The following is a 19,204-nucleotide window of genomic DNA, read 5'->3' as shown; positions in this document are numbered from 1 at the left end:
AACAGCAATTGCAACCCAAACAAAAATTGTCAAATGAGACCTAACTAAAGAGCTTCTGCACAGCAAAATAGACTATCAACAGCGTAAACAGACAACCTACAGAATAGGAGAAAATGTTTGCAAACTATGTACTCAACAAAGATCCAATGTCCAGAATCTATAAGGAACTTAAAGAAATTAACAAACAAAAAACAAGCCCATTAAAAAGTGAGCAAAACAACCATGAAGAGACGCTTCACAAAAGAAGACATACATGTGGTCAGCAAACATATGAAAAAATGTTTGACATTGTGATCATTAGAAAAATGCAAATCAAAACCACAATGAGATACCACCTCATACCCATCAGATTGGCTATTATTAAAAAGTCAAAAAATAACAGGTGCTGTCACGGTTGCAGAGAAAAGGGAATGCTTATACACCACTGGTGGGAATGCAAATTAGTTCAAACACTGTGGAAAATAGTTTGCCGATTTCTCAAAGAACTTAAAACAGAACTACCATTTGACCCAGCAATCCCATTATTGGGTATATACTCAAAGGAATATAAATGGTTCTACCATAAACACATAGGAATGTGAATGTTCACTGCAGCACTACTCACAATAGCAAAGATATGGAGTCAACCTAAATGGCCATCAATGGTAGACTTTATTAAAGAAAATGGGATACACAGACAACATGGAATACTATGCAACATAAGAAAAGAACAAGACCATGTCCTTTGCAGCAAGGAAGTGAAGGAGCTGGAGCAAGACCATGTCCTTCACAGCAAGGATGGATGGAGCTGGAGATCATTTTCATAAGCAAACTAATGCAGGAACAGATAACCAAATACCACATGTTCTCACTTATGAGTGAGATCTAAACACTGAGTATACGTGGATACAAAGAAGGGAACAACAGACACCAGGGTCTACTTGAGGGTGGAGGGTGAGAGGAGAGGGAGGATCGAAAAATTACCTATTGGGCACTATGCTTATTACCTACATGATGAAATAATCTGTACACCAAACCCTTATGACACACAATCTATCCATGTAACAAATCTGCACATTTCCCCCTGAATCTAAAATAAAAGTTAAAAAAAAAAATCAGAAAATTGAATATTTTTAAAAGTATATTTAAAGTAAAACTGGAATGTGTTGTGAAAATACAATAAAATGTTTCAATAAAGCTTGTGGGGTCTACGGTACTAAATCAAATTTAATTTTGTCTCCTTCAGGCTCACTAGCAACTTTTCTTGAAGATAGATCTTCTTTTTAGGTTACCTGAGAACTGATCATGCGCTGAGATGAGCGAGCAATATTGGCAGGCAGACCAAAGAAACTAGGTTTGTCGTCCTCTGGAAGTTTCTCAATGACAGCACGATAGTCCTAAATATAAAAAAGTGAAAAACAGTTACTTTTTAAAAATAAAAATTGAACTTGCAATCACTGAAATAAGAAAGAATACTTTGAAATGTTAAATTATTATTTGTATTTTTATTTTCTAGATAAATCTCACTTTGCATATTAACTCAGTTATCTATGGAAAGTATTATCATTAATACTTCTTCACACTTTGATTATTTGATATTATATTTTCTTATCCTAACTCCCACATACAAAGGGACCCTGAATTATCTTAAACATATTTGAGTGACTATGCCTACGATATGTAAGCTACTATGTTAGATATTTTTAGGAAAGCTGTATAATTTTTTTCCTGTAACTTACCAAAGACCAATCTGCAGAGTGCAGTTCTGCTCATGTTAAATTAAGACAAATATTCAAGCAATCTACTTTTGTTTCTTTTTAACTTAGAGAAAACTTGTAAACGTGTAGACACACACTAGTATGCAAGCACTGCTTTGTAAATTACTTTATAACAGAGCAATTCCAGTTAGTCTTCAGTTTGCTGGTGAGGTGTGATAAAATGCATTAATAATCCTATCATTTCATCCTAAGAACTACCCTACGCATTGAATAAGCTTGGCTTGTTGAGCACTCATCTCAACAGTTACTCACTCATGACTTTAAATCAAAACTAAGTGCAGACAAAAAGACTTATTCAGTTTGGCCTAAACATGGAAACTGTTTTGTTTTCATGAAGAGAAGTTATTTTAAGGCAAGTACTGCATGTGCATCTCAACTGTGTTTGCTGAAGTAGGCATGGGGAGACTTGGCCTCTGACTTCCCCTCATCCTTTCTTATCCTTGGCAGCTGACCCTGAAGTATTTCCAAGGAGACAGTTGGACTCCAGGAAGTCCAGGACCTGTAAAGATGTCACATTTTGGAAAGTCATGCTGTTCTTTGAAATTCTTCCAATCCTTTAGCTTAGCATTTATAAACTTCCTTGAGGTGTTCAATCACAATATATATGTATAAATGTATATGTACATGTACATGAGTGTATGTTTGCATATATGTGTGCATGTGTTATCCTGGGAAACATTCAATGTCTTTCATCTAACTCAATTAGAAAGCTAAACAGTGATTCTCATAAGTCATCCTATAAATTTAAAAATATTTACTCTTTGTAGAGGTATACACTTTGCTCATTTCAAAATAGCTACGAAATCTTCTTGTCTAGACTGGCTAGAGTCTTCCGTCTATCTAGAACTATACAGTGATATGCTGACTAATAATTGGCAGTTATATATTCAGACTGATTTATCCTCATTTGTACATAAAAATATATATATACCATGTGACAAAATTTATATAAACAGCACAAAAACAAGAAAACTAGGCTGTTAGAGTAAGGATAATGTATCCTTTGTGGGAGAGGTAGTAACTAGAAGGGAACATAAGGAGAACTTCTGGGAAGCTAAATTCTGTTTCTTGACCCCAGAACTGGCTACACTCATGTGGTCTATGTATAAAAATTCATGGAATTGTGCATTTATGATGTATATATTTCTATATGAATTGTATTTTTCAATGTAAGCTTCTAACAATAGAGTTGGAAGACTTGTTGGGGTACACTATCTGAAATAAATGCATAATAATTATGCGATATTCTGTATTTACTCATTCACTCTAAGTTTCTGCTAGAAGGTAAACTCCACAGATGCATTACTATATCCACAATGCCTAGAGCAGAACTATCACTAAGCAGATGTTCAATGCATATTATTGAATGAATGAGTAAATTAAAGATACTAGAAATAAAACAGGATACTTAAGGTAATAAGACAGTCAAGAGTAATATAGTTAATAGTTTTTTTAACTTTTGTTTTTTGACAATTTTGTGCCAAATGAAGGATTTTTCTTGAAAAATACTTGGATGAAAGAAAATAGCACAAAACTGAGAGAACTACATAATTGAATAGATATGTGCCTTTGTAATTCAAGAAGAAATGTATAATTATAGTACTCTAATAAAGTATTATTTGCACACGGATACACATATAGGTTTGTGGCAAAATAAATTAGAATTGAAGTCTTTCAGTTATACTTATTACTATTTTCTGGAAAAGATGAGTGCATTCCAGGAGGCTTTCATGTGACGGTTCAAAGCAAAAAGCTACAGTTGGCTGAAATAGACACACAAAACGTTGCTGTGAAAAACAAAGTAAATTTCTTTTATATATTTAGACAAACTTTAAGTGTACAAGCCAGAAACTGAAGATACATACTAAATAGTATTTGTCTTCTTTCCTATTTTTCAATATATGAGAGTACACTCATGACTACTATGAAGTGCATATTCTCCCACTGCAGTTTTTCACAGCAGTCCTACTTTCTTTGAATTTTCTTTGGCCACTCCCTTCAAGATCTGTCTACAGACCAGCCTATTATTATGATCAACCACCCAACTTTCGGTAAGTACTCAAAAGGTTTTAGGATGCCTTACTAAAGTTGAGAGAATCAAGCCATATATTATCATAACAAATAATCCAAACTGTGAATAATTACTTGTGCATTAGAAAAGAAGTAACATATATTTAACAATGTAAGAAATGATTCATGCATCTGCCTGGAAATAGATTGAAAATCATTCATTTTACCTACCAAAATGCTGCAGGATTGTGGTAGAGATACGGAATATGGAAAAATGCTTTTCTTGTTCCTTTGGTTGAATACATCAATAACTGAAGAATTAAAAAACTGCTTCAGGTATGACTGAAGAACTCTAAGGTCAAAATAGTTATCTATACGTCCTCCATAAATAGCATTTTCAAGTAAACCATGTACAAATTCCCATTGTATATCTTTGGCACCTATAATTTTAAAAAAACACTTATTAATTTCATTTTTAAAACATTAACTGAATTCCCGGCTTGAGTTATAACATACAGCAAAATACATTTAATACAACTAAATCATTTATTCAAATGACCATTAATATTAATAGTAGTAAATAATATTTGAGATTTTTTAATCAAGTAATATCTTCCAAATATTTTACATGTATAAATTCACTTAATCCTCATAGCAAAGATAGAAGTATTAATATTATACAATTATACATATGCAGAAATCTTCCTAAGGGATAGGAAGGCTAAGGCACCAAAATGAGAAAGTTATACAAAGATCTGAAATAGAAATGAGGTACTCTGAATCCAGTTAGATTATCTGAATTATCTGCCACACAATCCTGGTTACTTAAATTGGAAATTCTTGTAGCGGACCTATCCAAAACATAATTTTACGCATTTGATGAAACTGTCAGTTTATAAAATAATCTGATTAACAGGGAAACTCTACAAAACACCTTCACACATTACACTCTTCTAAATGTCATGATTTTACATAGTCAACTATCTACTTTCTATTTTAATAGAAGAGAAATGTAATATTAAAAAGCCACAATAGAACTTTTTGTTTTTGGTTTTGGTGTTTTTTGAGATGGAGTCCCGGCTCTGTCACCCAGGCTGGAGTGCAATGACGCGATCTCAGCTCACTGTTTCCTCCGCCTCCCGGGTTCAAGCGATTCTCCTGCCTCAGCCTCCTGAGTAGCTAGGATTACAGGCGCGTGCCACCATGCCTGGCTAATTTTTGTATTTTTAGTAGAGACGGGGTTTCACCATGTTGGTCAGGAACTTCTTCTATAAGATATTATTTCATTGTGCAACAGAAATATCCTTGTCATCACAATTTTGTGGTAATGTTAAAATGTAAGAATTAAATCTCAGATCTACAGTAAATATAGGAGACACATAACTACATTTAAACTAGCTAATATACTTTATTGTTAGCATTACTAGCATAGTTCTATTTCATTACTATAAAATTTAGAGATATGACAAAAACTGATTATCTATATGCCTTGGAACATAAGTGATTTAGGTCGCCTCCTGCAGGATAAGGGGACCTCCATAGTGGAAGAATAAAGCTGTTATCTGCCTACATCTTATTGTCAACAGTGACTAAACAAAGGACTTCACCAGGACTCGAATTTCTTTTTTTTTCTTTTTTAAACATATCATTTTATTCAATAACCATTATGGACAACTTCCCTCAGTAGTTATTTTGAATGACAAAATAGTATTTCATGTATTTTTTTTTTTAAAGTGTAGGTCTCATAATTTTCTGGTCTCATCTCTTCTATGCAATAAGGTGTTTCTCAGTTCCTTTTTGATGGCAGATATAATTGAAAATATTTCATAATTATTCACAAGCCAAGAACTATTAGCCAATTTTCATATCACACATAAACACACATAAAACTTAACCTCTGCTTATCTGGATATAAAAAACAGCTTTAAACAAGACATGGCATTAATTACCCAAAATGCAGGTATTTTTTTTTTAATTATTTTATTTTATTTTTTATTATTATACTTTAAGTTCTGGGTACATGTGCATAACATGCAGGTTTGTTACATATGTATACTTGTGCCATGTTGGTGTGCTGCACCAATCAACTCGTCATTTACATCAGGTATAACTCCCAGTGCAATCCCTCCCCCCTCCCCCTTCCCCGTGATAGGCCCCAGTGTGTGATGTTCCTCTTCCAGAGTCCAAGTGATCTCATTGTTCAGTTCCCACCTATGAGTGAGAATATGCGGTGTTTGGTTTTCTGTTCTTGTGATAGTTTGCTAAGAATGATGGTTTCCAGCTGCATCCATGTCCCTACAAAGGACACAAACTCATCCTTTTTGATGGCTGCATAGTATTCCATGGTGTATAGGTGCTGGGAAAATTGGCTAGTCATAAGTAGAAAGCTGAAACTGGATCCTTTCCTTACTCCTTATACGAAAATTAATTCAAGATGGATTAGAGACTTAAATGTTAGACCTAATACCATAAAAACCCTAGAAGAAAACCTAGGTAGTACCATTCAGGACATAGGCATGGGCAAGGACTTCATGTCTAAAACACCAAAAGCAACAGCAGCAAAAGCCAAAATTGACAAATGGGATCTAATTAAACTAAAGAGCTTCTGCACAGCAAAAGAAACTACCATCAAAGTGAACAGGCAACGTACAGAATGGGAGAACATTTTTGCAATCTACTCATCTGACAAAGGGCTAATATCCAGAACCTACAAAGAACTCAAACAAATTTACAAGAAAAAAACAAACAACCCCATCAAAAAGTGGGCAAAGGATATGAACAGACATTTTTCAAAAGAAGACATTCATACAGCCAACAGACACATGAAAAAATGCTCATCATCACTGGCCATCAGAGAAATGCAAATCAAAACCACAATGAGATACCATCTCACACCAGTTAGAATGGCGATTATTAAAAAGTCAGGAAACAACAGGTGCTGGAGAGGATGTGGAGAAATAGGAACACTTTTACACTGTTGGTGGGATTGTAAACTCGTTCAACCATTATGGAAAACAGTATGGTGATTCCTCAAGGATCTAGAACTAGATGTACCATATGACCCAGCCATCCCATTACTGGGTATATACCCAAAGGATTATAAATCATGCTGCTATAAAGACACATGCACACGTATGTTTATTGCGGCCCTATTCACAATAGCAAAGACTTGGAATCAACCCAAATGTCCATCAGTGACAGACTGGATTAAGAAAACAGGACTCGAATTTCTAGTTGTCCTGATACTCACTAAATGATACCTTTATCATTTAGTCAGTCACTGATAAGTTAGCCAGTCATTGATAAGTCAGTAAGGAATACAGACAGTGTATCTTTCAACTTATAAAATAGAAACAGCAGTCATTATGTGAAATATTTTATGGAATTTTTATAAGAAAATATTATTTTTCTTCTACCTATTTTTCTCAAAACAAATTTTATGTTGTTCAGGATAAAATAAAATGAATAGAACTCAAATTACAACAATAGCAATAATAACAGCCAACCATTACTGATAGCTTAACTCCATATATTAAATGTACTAAATGTTAAATGCTTCATGTGGCTTTTGTAATTTAAACTTCTGGATATTCAAATAAACTGAGGTAGTGTCTACTATTATTCCTAATTTAAAGATCAGGAAACTCAGGCTTAAAGATTAGGAAACTTGCTCTAGGTCACATGGCTATTACTCTCAATACCAATTGTTCCCAAGGTTTAGAACTTTTTGTCTTTTTTAGCATTGAATTCTATACATGTGGAAGTTCCTTCATATCAGAAAATTCTGTAATCATAAGATTTAACAAATTTTTACTCTGAGATTCAATATCATTTTAAAGCATCTGCCTTTTATTTAAAACATAACGGTGTAAGCTATCTATCTATATATGTCTTAGAATGCTATTAATTAATTCTATCACAAACTTGAAACACAATGATAAATCATTCAAGTTCTGTTTTTTCTCTTTTGTGAAAGGGCACTAACACTAATAGCCTCATAGTGGTATTATAAAAGTCAAATAAATATTCAAAAGCATTTTGGAAAATTACCAAGCTTTTAGGCAAGCTGAAAAAAGTATTAGTCTATATTCTCCAAAAAAAAAAAAAAAAAAAAAAAAATCAGTGTAAAATGTTAAAAACAACAGTTCACGGGGGTCAGGAAAGTAGTTACCCATGTATGAGGTGGAGAATGTTGAGTTGTATGTAGAAAGGAGTAGAAAAAAGGCACCTCTAAAATACTGATAAAGCTGTTTTAATTTTTTTTGGGGGGGTGTGCAAGTTACATAGGTTCAATTTATGGGAAATTTATTGAATTCTACATTTGTGTGTACTTTTCTGATGTAGAATTAAATTCTCTTGGAATACTATTTGGCATCAACTAGTAATGGTGAACAAATGCATACCCTATGGCCTAGCAATTTTATTCCTACATATATACTCAACAGAAATACATCTATATATTCACCTAAAGGTATAGCAGCATTACCCATAATCATCCCAAACTCAAAACTACCAACATGTCCATCAACAGATATACATATAATTACACAAAGGCATACTGTATAGCATTGAGAATAAATGGACTACTACAACTAAATGCAAACATATAGCTGAATCTATCAAATAGAATGTTAACTACAGGAACCCAAACACTAGAACATACATGCTGTATGTTTCCAGTTTTACAAAAACAGGCATAACTAATCTATATAGTTAAGTGTCTGGTGTCTACCTCAGGAACAGGGGAGGGTAAAGTTGGGGGATGGTAGAGGCTGAAAGGCAACATTACATGAGTAGATTCAGTGGCACTTATAATGTTCTGTTTCTTGATTAAGGTGCTGGCCATGTGGGGGAATTCAGTTTGTGGAAATTTCATTGAGCCACAATCTTTTAAGTACTTTTTGTCCATATAGTTCATTAAATAGGTTTTTTTAAACTTCAAAAATATATAAATTAAAATGGGACTTGGTCACATCCTAGCTGTCCATCCTTATCCTTTTGCCAAGGACAAGTTATAGAAAAAATTTCTGATGCTATTAACTCAAATAATAATTGAGTACCTATGATGGGCTAGGCACTGTTATAAACCTCAAGGATATACACAGTAAACAAGACAAAGATCTTACTTTAAAACAGATTATGCTCTAGTGGGAAGACAGAAACAAAATAAGAAAAAAATGAATAAACAAGAAGATATTCAGGTAGTACTAATGTATTAAGACAATATGACAAGACAAAGGGATAGAGAATGATTGGATTACTTCAGATTCAGCAGTAAGAAATCAATCTCCAGAAGCAATTCTCTTCTCAAGAGGATACCTCTAAGCTGAACAATAGGAAGAAGGCGGCTTTATGAAAATTTGGGAGGAAAGCATTTCAGACAGAAGGAAGAACACCTATTAAAACTTTCATGTAAGAACAAGTCTGGCTTGTCTGAGAAACATAAAGATGCCAAATATGGATATAAGTTTTAAACAGGAAAATTATATGCTTTGGTTTGCATTTCTAAAAACTAAAGTTTTTTATAAAAGAATGTTTGCAAGGGTGCTAAAGTGGAAGACCAGGTAAGAAATTATTGCTTGGACTGCCAACACTTTGGAAAATAAGTGAATAGAATCATGATGTGATTTGCAAAGGGCAGAAATTGCCAAAGCACTGGATGTCTGAGGATGAGGGAAAAAAAAAAAAAAGAATCCAGGGTGACTCACAGGCTTCAGCCTTGAACAACTATTAATACATGAATGGTGGGCCATCTATTGAAACGGGGGCAGAATCAGGAAAAAGTATTTGGCAGGGTTGCAGGGTTGGGAGTGGGGAGGAGACAGGAATTGAAAGATCTGTTTGTGACATTTTTAAGTTTGAGATTACTATCATCATATTCTATTCTCTAATCCATCATTGGTCTAAACTCTAGTGTCCCCCTCCCTCGGCCCTGCTTTTAGAGATTAAACTGTTCCTGTTTTCAAGAAGGCTGATAGCTAGATGGACTTAGGGGATCAGATTACATGGCTTTATTTACTGCTCTGTTTCAATGTATTATTTGTACCTTGTTTCCTGAATCCTACTTAGTAATTCAATTATGACTCCACAAATCCTTGGTACTAATCTTAATCTGCTATACTCCTGAAATTTTAACAGTTCCCTTGAAAGACATCTGAAAAATTCAGTTAACGCTTGAAACTTTTGAAGGCCACAAAGTGAAAACAAGGTCTTTCTAGCTTTCTGCTTCCAGAAAGAAGAATCCATGTAAGAACAGATTCATATAAGAACTCTGGGATAACACAGGTATAGCAGTCAAATAAAAAATAAAATAAAAAGCAAAAGCAAATTTTGTGATAGGAAGTTAAGCCACTTTGGAAGAAAACAAATAGTTAATAAGACCTCAGATAAAATGTTTTATTAATATGAGATTAAAATTTTTGTTAGAACTTACCATCAAAAAGTCTGTCAATAATGTTGTACCCAGCCCGAAGATCTGATAAAGAAAATTCATAAAACTTGGTCCAACCCTGTCAAAAAACAATTTTTTTAAGTAAGCAACTAAACAGTACTCAGAGAGATATAAGTATGTATCACTGTCCTTAAACAAAATGATCAATATAGACTTAAAAAATATATAACTCCTGAGAATTTTTTTAAAAATCCAACACATAATAAATCTAAAATAACAGTAAATTTAAAAAAAAATTTACTGGCCATAGCACGAAAAGTACTTTATAATACAATACTAATTTTAGTGATTTATGTAGCAACATAGTCATAGAGAACAAATTGGTATACTAAATTTTTTATTCTGATTACTATATACAATTGGGATATTTCCTATAATTTTATCCTTCAGAATTGTGGATTTTCTCCACAAACATACAAAAAAATATTGCACCAAAAAAAGCCCAAAAGCACATAGCAGTATATTCATTCATATTGAACCCACAAAGCATTCATATTAGAACTAAAATTATATACCTATAATAGCTAAAATGTTTGTATAAAATGAATATTCATAGAGCTCTATATTGTATAGACAATAAATTGAAACATAAAATAATTTATACATGGCTTCTATTGACTAGTTCTATGTAATAAAATAAGTTCAAGCTAAAATATATTTAGACTTGGATATTATTTAGGAATACTGATACAAATTTCATTCATTCATTCAACACTCAAAAAATATTGTAAAAATATGTATTATATGTCAGGCTCTGGGAATATAATAATGAACAAAAAGTTATCCCTGCCCTCATGTAGCTTTCAGTAAAACATGAGAAAGGGTGGGGTGGAGACAATCACTCAAATACATAGACAATTGTAAAATGATAATAACTGATGGAGAGAAACATTTAGGATGTTTCACACATGTGAAAGAGATCTGACCTAATCTAGAGGAGAGGGAAAGTCACCCTAATAGGGAGAGCGGTGGCATACAAAGATAAAAGTAGACAGATTTAAGAACTCGTTAGGAAAATAAAACTAACAGAATTTTTGTATTGGATTGTAATGGAGTATGAAAACACCAAAATGAGGGCTGTTAAGAATGACTTCTCAGCTTATTGCTCATTCAAATTGATGATGGATGATGTCATTCTTAATAAGTGAAACACTGAAAGAATACAAGATTTGGGAAGGAATATCATGAGATCACCAAACGAAAGTTTAACAAAGCATTTAAACAAACACATCAAACAAAAACATAAAGTTTTGGACTGCTATACACCAGGCCGTGTTTTGTTCAATTAAAATATAGCAATGAACAAGAGACAAATATCTGTGCACTTGGGAAGCTTAAATTCTAGTGCTTGATCCAGAATATGTGAATTTTCAGACATGTTTGAGACATCCAACTGGATATGTCAACTGTTAGATAGGCAAACATAGAGCCTAGAAAGTTTATCTGAACTGTATGTGTAAATTTGGAGTCAATAGCATTTGGATACTTTTTAAAAAAAAAAAAAAAAAAGAATATTATGGATATTATGAAAACAAAAGATTTAAATTTTGCTCAGTTAGCAGATTTAAGAATTAAAGATCTGTAAAGGATATGTATCCATCAACCATTAACAAAATTCCTCTAATATTTATCTAAACTTTCTAACAATTCAAAAGTCTTAATAAAATTTATATCATTCTGTTAGACCTTATATGTGAAAGTTTATTTTTTAAAAATGTTTAATACCTTGAAGATCAATATTTTTAAAACCCCCAAATTAGAAAACTGTTGCTATCAATATTGCTTAATATATATACCTATGACATGGTCTTTAACAATAAAAATTGTCTCTAACAATTCTATTGTTAGAGACCATGTCATAGGTATATATATTTTGTCTACATTTACCTCCAGTGTTATGATTTTTATGAGAACAAAAGTATGGTATGAAAAAAAGTGACATTCTCAAACTTTTTTGTGTGGGAAAGTGAATTGCTGTATCCTCTATGGATAAAAGTTTGGTAATATTTATAGATTTCTAAAAATATGTATATTCTTTGACCCAAATATTCCACATTTAAAAACTGACAGCTATGAATAGATGTTAAATGAAGCATGCATAGGGATATCCATTGCAACTTTTTTTATAATCGCAAGAGTTGAAAAGAATGTACATGCCCATCCAACAATACAAAACTGCTAAAAGTATAGCAATATTACGTAATACAAAAAATATTTTTAAATTAGTCATTAAATAGACACTGTCACTTAACAATGTCAAATATATTGTTTTAAAAAGCAAGGTACAGAGCTGTGTTTGTAATACACCACCTACTGTTTGAGTTATAAAGAACATAAATGCATATATAAATTAATAAAATGTTTGTAAATTCATACAAACTCTCTGAAGCACAAACAAGAGATGGTTAATAGTGGACCCTCTGAGAATAGAAAGTGGATGGCAGGGAAGTAAGCAGGGAGGAACGTAACTCTTCATTACAAACCATTTTATATCGTTTTTATTTATACCATGTGCCTATATAAAAACAATACAATCTAAATTTTTAATGTAACTTTTCTCAATAAAGGTAAATCACTATCAGAATTGTTCATCTATCAGTCAGGATTAATTGATATATTAGGCTAAGGACAGAGGTCAGAGAAGTTAGGAAAAAAAAGATTTACAGGGAGATGTGCCTACTCATTTTGGAACTCTAAACTTTTTAGGTGTGATTATTTGAGCAAGTTAACTCTGATCAATGAGTCCCCCCATAAGTGTGGTATACATACTATAAGAAACAACACAATGCTATTATTATTTACCATTTCATCTGTTTGACAAATGTTTATTGACAGGCTACAAGCCAGTCACTGTGTTAAGCACTAAACATACACTATTTCATTTGATGCCCACAATAAAGGTAAATATGATTGTTTTTCTCATTCTACACTTGAGGAAACTGATGCTTATTGGGAGTTACAACAGTTTACCCAAGGTATTGCTGCAAGAAACTCTCGAGTCAAGACTCAAATGCAAGTCTGTCTAGCTCCAGAACCTACGCTCTTGTTTTGACATGGCACTGAAATAGAGGTTAAAACGGGAGCAGGGTGAGGAGGGCGGTTTGAGGAGAGATTTTACTCCACAGAAGTGGACAAAGTTGAAAAAAGAGGATGGGAAAAAATTTAAAGATGGAAGAGTGATGCAATTTACAGCTCAGAGAAACATTTGGCAACAAGAATTGACTATTAGTACCAGATACGACTGCCATGGCAATGGAAAAAATGCAGTTGATTGATTGTGATAACAGTAACAGAGAGCCTTTGGTGAGAAAGAGCTAGATAGATTCAAGACCTTAAAGAAGCCCAGCATGACTGAAGTGTAGAATGCAAGTGACATAAAGTGTCTGAGGCCGGGCGCGGTGGCTCAAGCCAGTAATCCCAGCACTTTGGGAGGCCGAGACGGGCGGATCACGAGGTCAGGAGATCGAGACCATCCTGGCAAACACGGTGAAACCCTGTCTCTACTAAAAAATACAAAAAACTAGCCGGGCAAGGTGGCGGCCGCCTGTAGTCCCAGCTACTCGGGAGGCTGAGGCAGGAGAATGGCGTGAACCCGGGAGGCGGAGCTTGCAGTGAGCTGAGATCTGGCCACTGCACTCCAGCCTCGGCGACAGAGCGAGACTCCGTCTCAAAAAAAATAATAATAATAATTAAAAAAAAATAAAGTGTCTGAGAGGAGGCTGAAGAGATAGATGGGTCTTTTCTTCTGGACTGTGGTAAGGTATTTGCATATCTTTCCCCTAAGTATGATAAAAAGCCACTTGATAAATTTTAAGCAAAATAATAACCAAATTCATATATTAGAAAGATAATTCTGGTTGCTAAATGCAAAAAGTAGGAAGAACAGTTGGAAAACTAATTCAGAAAGTAGTACAGGTGAGAGGTGATGAGGCTTAAAAAATGGTGAAGTCCTCATATTTAAATTATATTTTGGAAGTAGAATTAATAAGACTCGATGATGAATTGGATAGGGAAGCTATGAAACACAACATATCAAGAACAACTCCTGAGTTTGTAGACTGAGGAAGTAGACAGATACTAATGGCTTTTACTGGGAAGAAATGACAGGTGTGGGGAATTCAGGTTTTGAAGTTTGGGATATCTATGCAATATAAACTATAAAAATAATACCTAACACTCACTGAGGGCTTATGATGGGTCACAAATTGTTCTTAATACTTTAATACAATGAGATGTGAAGTAGTTAACTATATACAGTCTAGAAGATTAGCAGAAAAGATCAGGCTAAGGATATAAATTTAAGTCATGAGCCAAATTCTTATGTAAATATGTAAACCTAGCTATTAAAACTGCATTACAATTTTTTTTTTTTTTTTTTGAGACAGAGTCTTGATCTGTCACCCAGGCTGGAGTGCAATGGCGCGATCTCGGCTCACTGCAACCTCTGCCTCCTGGGTTCAAGTGATTCTCCTGTCTCAGCCTCCCAAGTACCTGGAACTACAGGCGTGTGCCACTATATATATAGATACACACACACACACACATATACACACACATATATACATATATATACACAAACATATGTACACATATATACACACACACACATATATACACACACATATACACACACACACATATACACATATATACACACATATATACAGACACATATATACACACATATATACACCTATATATACACCTATATATACACACACCCACTATTTCATTTAATGCCCACAATAAAGGTAAATATGATGGTTATTCTCATTCTACGGTTGAGGAAACTGATGCTTATTGGGAGTTAAAACAGTTTACCCAAGGTATCACTGCAAGAAACTCTTGAGTCAGGATTTAAATGCAAGTCTGTCTAGCTCCAAAATCTATGCTCTTGTTTTGACATGGCACTGAAATAGAGAGGTTAAAAGGGGGGCAGGGTGAGGAGGGCAGTTTGAGGAGAGATTTTCCTCAACAGAAGTGGACAAAGTTGAAAAAAGAGGATGGGAAAAATTTAAAGATGGAAGAGTGATGCAATTTACACACACATATATATACACACACACATATATACACGCGTGTGCGCGCAAACACACACACACACACATATATATATATTTTTGGAGGTGGAGTTTCACTCTTGTCGCCCAGGCTGGAGTGCAATGGCACAATCTCGGTTCACCGCAACCTCCACCTCCCAGGTTCAAGCAATTCTCCTGCCTGAGCCTCCGGAGTAGCTGGGCTTACAGGAATGCACCACTATGCCCAGCTAATTTTGCATTTTTAGTAGAGATGGGGTTTCTCCATGTTGGTCAGGCTGGTCTTGAACGCCCGACCTCAGGTGATCCGCCCGCCTCCCCAAGTGCTGGGATTACAGGCATGAGGCCTGGCCACAAAAATATTTTAACATACAAAAATATAGGTTAGAATGTATCCAAGACATGGTCTTACTTACCTGAGGAATATAATTTCTTCTTTCTTGACATGCAGCATGAAACCATGCAAGACTGAAGAGAGCATGAGCTCGATGTATATTATCTTTTTTGCTAATTTGCTCAGGAGTCCAAGACTCATAAGTACGCATTAAATTCTTCTTTAAACCTGGAGGTGACTAAAGAAAAAAATCAACAGACATCCTATTGCTAAAATCCTACAAGTAACATATATTAGATTTTAACATATTTAAGAACATAATTTAAAGAAAAATGTTCACTGATTACCAGGTTTGAGTTAAACTATTATGTTACTTCAAAATGTACATAAAACTAGTTTTAAATTGCTTATACCTAACAGTTCATCCAAATATAAATTCAGAATAATTTTTCAAATTAAAAACTATATACAATAATATTCAAAATAACCAAATAAGTTTTACATGATGATTGAGAGATTTTTTTTTCACTGACACTAAATCACCACTTACAATACTAATGTGATATTGATTGTTATGGGACAGGTGTTTGAGTTTAATATGCCCGTTTTCCCTCACTAGTTGCTATTTGAATTTCCATGAGGAATTCGACATACCATTTACATAGAATGTCAACTAATCTTCCTGGTGCATTAGTCCAAATTTAAAGTATTATGTAACATTGCTAGGCTCATAGACCCAAATAAAAATCCAGGAACTGAAATTGTATATCAGACTAGTATAAAATTTTTAAAAATGTTCATCCATATGCATCATATCTGTCATTATTTTTCAAATTATCAAAATGATAACTTTTCAAGTTCGTGGAAAAATAGCAAAATAACGCCCTCAAGAAATTCTAATATTAAAAAATGTATAATGTGGGTTTTTCTGCCCAAGTTATTCTAACTAGCTTGTTCTAAAAGTAAAATAGTTCTTCCAAAATGGTTTCTAACATAAAAATAATAAATTCAGGTCAATACTTTCAGAATGCCAAAAATTAGTCATCCCCTTTGAAATCCTTCTCATTGTCATTTCTTAAGTAAAATGACTTTCTTGTTTAACAGGTGGCTGGGCATGGTGTAATCCCAGCACTTTGGGAGGCTGAGGCGGGTGGATCACTTGAGGTCAGGGGTTCGAGACCAGCCTGGCCAACATGGTGAAACCCGCCTCTACTAAAAATACAAAATAAAAATAAAATATATTTATTTTATAAAAATAAAAAATTAGCCAGGTGTGGTGGCACACACTTGTAGTCCAGCTTTTTGGGAGGCTGAGGCAGGATAATTGCCTGAACCCAGGAGTCAGAGGTTGCAATGAGCCAAGATTACATCACTATTCTCCAGCCTGGGCCACAGAGCAAGACTCCATCTCAAAAAAAAAAAGAAAAGAAAGAAAATATACTGCTGAAGTATTAAGTACCTAGCAAATTTACACTTTTTAAATGAAAGCTTTTTATGTTTATGAAACATTTATAAAAACTATCAGAGATAAGGCCAAATTTCTGCACACTATTCAATAAAACATGACATTAATAGGAAACCAAACCACTTAGAGTTTTTAAAAAGGCACTACATGAAAGAGCATGCAAATTAATAAATACTATACACTTAAAGAGAAAATCACATATAAATATAGACTGAAAAATAATGAAACAAAAACACTAATATGCCAAAATTGTGAAATAAAGCCAAAGACATATTAAGCTGCAAATTCAGACTTAGAACAATTTCAGTATGAATGCAAGTAAATACAAAACAAACATTCAACTCAAAAAATCAGGAAGAATAAAAGCAGAAAAAATCTAAAGACAGCATTAGAAAGAAAAACAGAAAAAAGAAAATTCAGTGAAATGAAAAGAATCAGGAAAAGCAAATTTATAAGTAAAGGATCAGTTCTTTGGAAAACAAATTTTTTAAACAACTCTGACAACGAATCGAAAAAAGAAAAAAATGATGACGTGAATTTAACAATTTTAAAAAATGATAATATATGTCCATATTATATATATGCACATACAAATAATCATTTTGAACATCTCAATGAACTACACAAATAGTCTAAGCTAAGATAGTTAAAATTTCCTATAGTAATTCAAGAAATAAAAAAAAAAGTTCACTGATAATTGAAATCAAATTGAAAATTTCCATAAAAATGTAATCAAATTATCTCTTAAAGATCCCAGAAAAGGTCACACATTAAAACATTCAAGGAACAGTTTACCTGGTATAATAATACCCCCTTATTGAAATATGTACTGAATTCCTCTTACTTGGCCTTGAATTATATGCTAAGTTCAAAAATGCAAGCAAAAAAAATACCCCCGCCCTCACGGCTCATGCAATCCAGTTCTAGGATATAGATGAGTAGAAGTGTATAGCGGGATTGTAGCTGAAGATTCTGGGAAAGTTCTTTCTTACTAGACCTTATAGTCATTCAATTAAAATATTTCCTGTATTAAATCATCTTTGCATTCCTGGATTAATGCTTATCCTTTTTCTTCCTTAAATGAAACTAACACCTTCAGATGAAAAAGAGCAGTACTGATCTAAAACAACAGGTAGGACCAGGCACGGTGGCTCATGCCTGTAATCCCAGCATTTTGGGAAGCCAAGACGAGAGAATTGCTTGAGCCTAGGAGTTCAGGACCAGCCTGGGCAACATAGTGAGGCCTTGTCTCTCAAAAAAAAAAAAAAAAAAAAAAAAAAAAGAAAGAAATTAAAAAATTAGCCAGGCATGGTGAAGCACCCATAGTTTCAGCTACTCAGGAAGCTGAGATGGGAGGATTGCTTGAGCCCAGGAGGTTGAGGTTGCAGTGAGCTGTGATAGCATCACTGTACTCCAGCCTGGGTGACAAAGCGAGACCCTATCTCAAAAATAAAATAAAATAAAATAGCATGTAGTTACAAACACTAATAAAATGAAAATTTTAATAGTTTGCTATTTTATTTATGACTTTGACAAGTCATAAAATATCATTACAAACACAATTTTAGCTATATAAAGTTTGGGTTGGATCTACCTAGCATTACATGTTAGAGAGATACAAGGATGGATGGACATAAGGACAGAAGGAAGGCAGGGAGGTTGGGAACAATCAACAGAGTGAAAAGCAATCTACAGAATGGGAGAGAATATTTGCATACATCTGATAAGATACTAAGCAATTAGTATCCAGAATATATAACGAACTATTAATACTACTCAACAGCAAAACAATAATTCTTAAAATGGACAAAGAATTTGAAAAGACATTTCTCCGAAGACATATAAATGTCCAAACAAATGAAAGATGCTCAACATTACTCATCACCAGGGAAATGCAAATCAAAACCACAATCAGATATCGCCTTAGACCCACTCAGATGGCCACTATTAAACACACACACTCAGAGAAAACTGTTGGTGAAGATGTGGAGAAACTGTTCAGTGCTAGTGGGAATGTAAAATGATGTAGCCACTATGAAAAACAGTATGAAGGTCCATCAAAAACTTAAAAATAGAATCACCATATGATCCAGCAATCCCACTTCTGGCTACATATCCAAAATAATTCAAAGTGGAATCGTGAAGAGA

The 19,204-nt window shown here is 33.8% G+C and overlaps 1 protein-coding gene across 5 annotated transcripts in view; it reads right to left on the bottom strand.

Moving 5' to 3' along the window:
* DYNC2H1 (dynein cytoplasmic 2 heavy chain 1) overlaps positions 1-19,204 on the bottom strand; it is a 349,828-nt gene that overhangs the window by 137,883 nt on the left and 192,741 nt on the right. For all 5 annotated transcript variants that reach the window (XM_050758858.1, XM_050758861.1, XM_050758859.1 and 2 more), the window contains 4 exons: positions 15,674-15,829; positions 10,201-10,276; positions 3,999-4,207; positions 1,272-1,376 (listed from right to left, as the gene is read on the bottom strand). In XM_050758858.1, coding sequence (XP_050614815.1) covers positions 1,272-1,376; positions 3,999-4,207; positions 10,201-10,276; positions 15,674-15,829 — 546 coding nt within the window. The remainder of the gene's footprint in view (positions 1-1,271; positions 1,377-3,998; positions 4,208-10,200; positions 10,277-15,673; positions 15,830-19,204) is intronic.

Source organism: Macaca thibetana, chromosome 14 (genome assembly GCF_024542745.1).
Source record: "Macaca thibetana thibetana isolate TM-01 chromosome 14, ASM2454274v1, whole genome shotgun sequence".
Classification (NCBI taxonomy): domain Eukaryota; kingdom Metazoa; phylum Chordata; class Mammalia; order Primates; family Cercopithecidae; genus Macaca; species Macaca thibetana.
The sequence above is the reverse complement of the archived record's forward strand: the minus strand, read 5'-3'. Positions and strand labels throughout refer to the sequence as shown.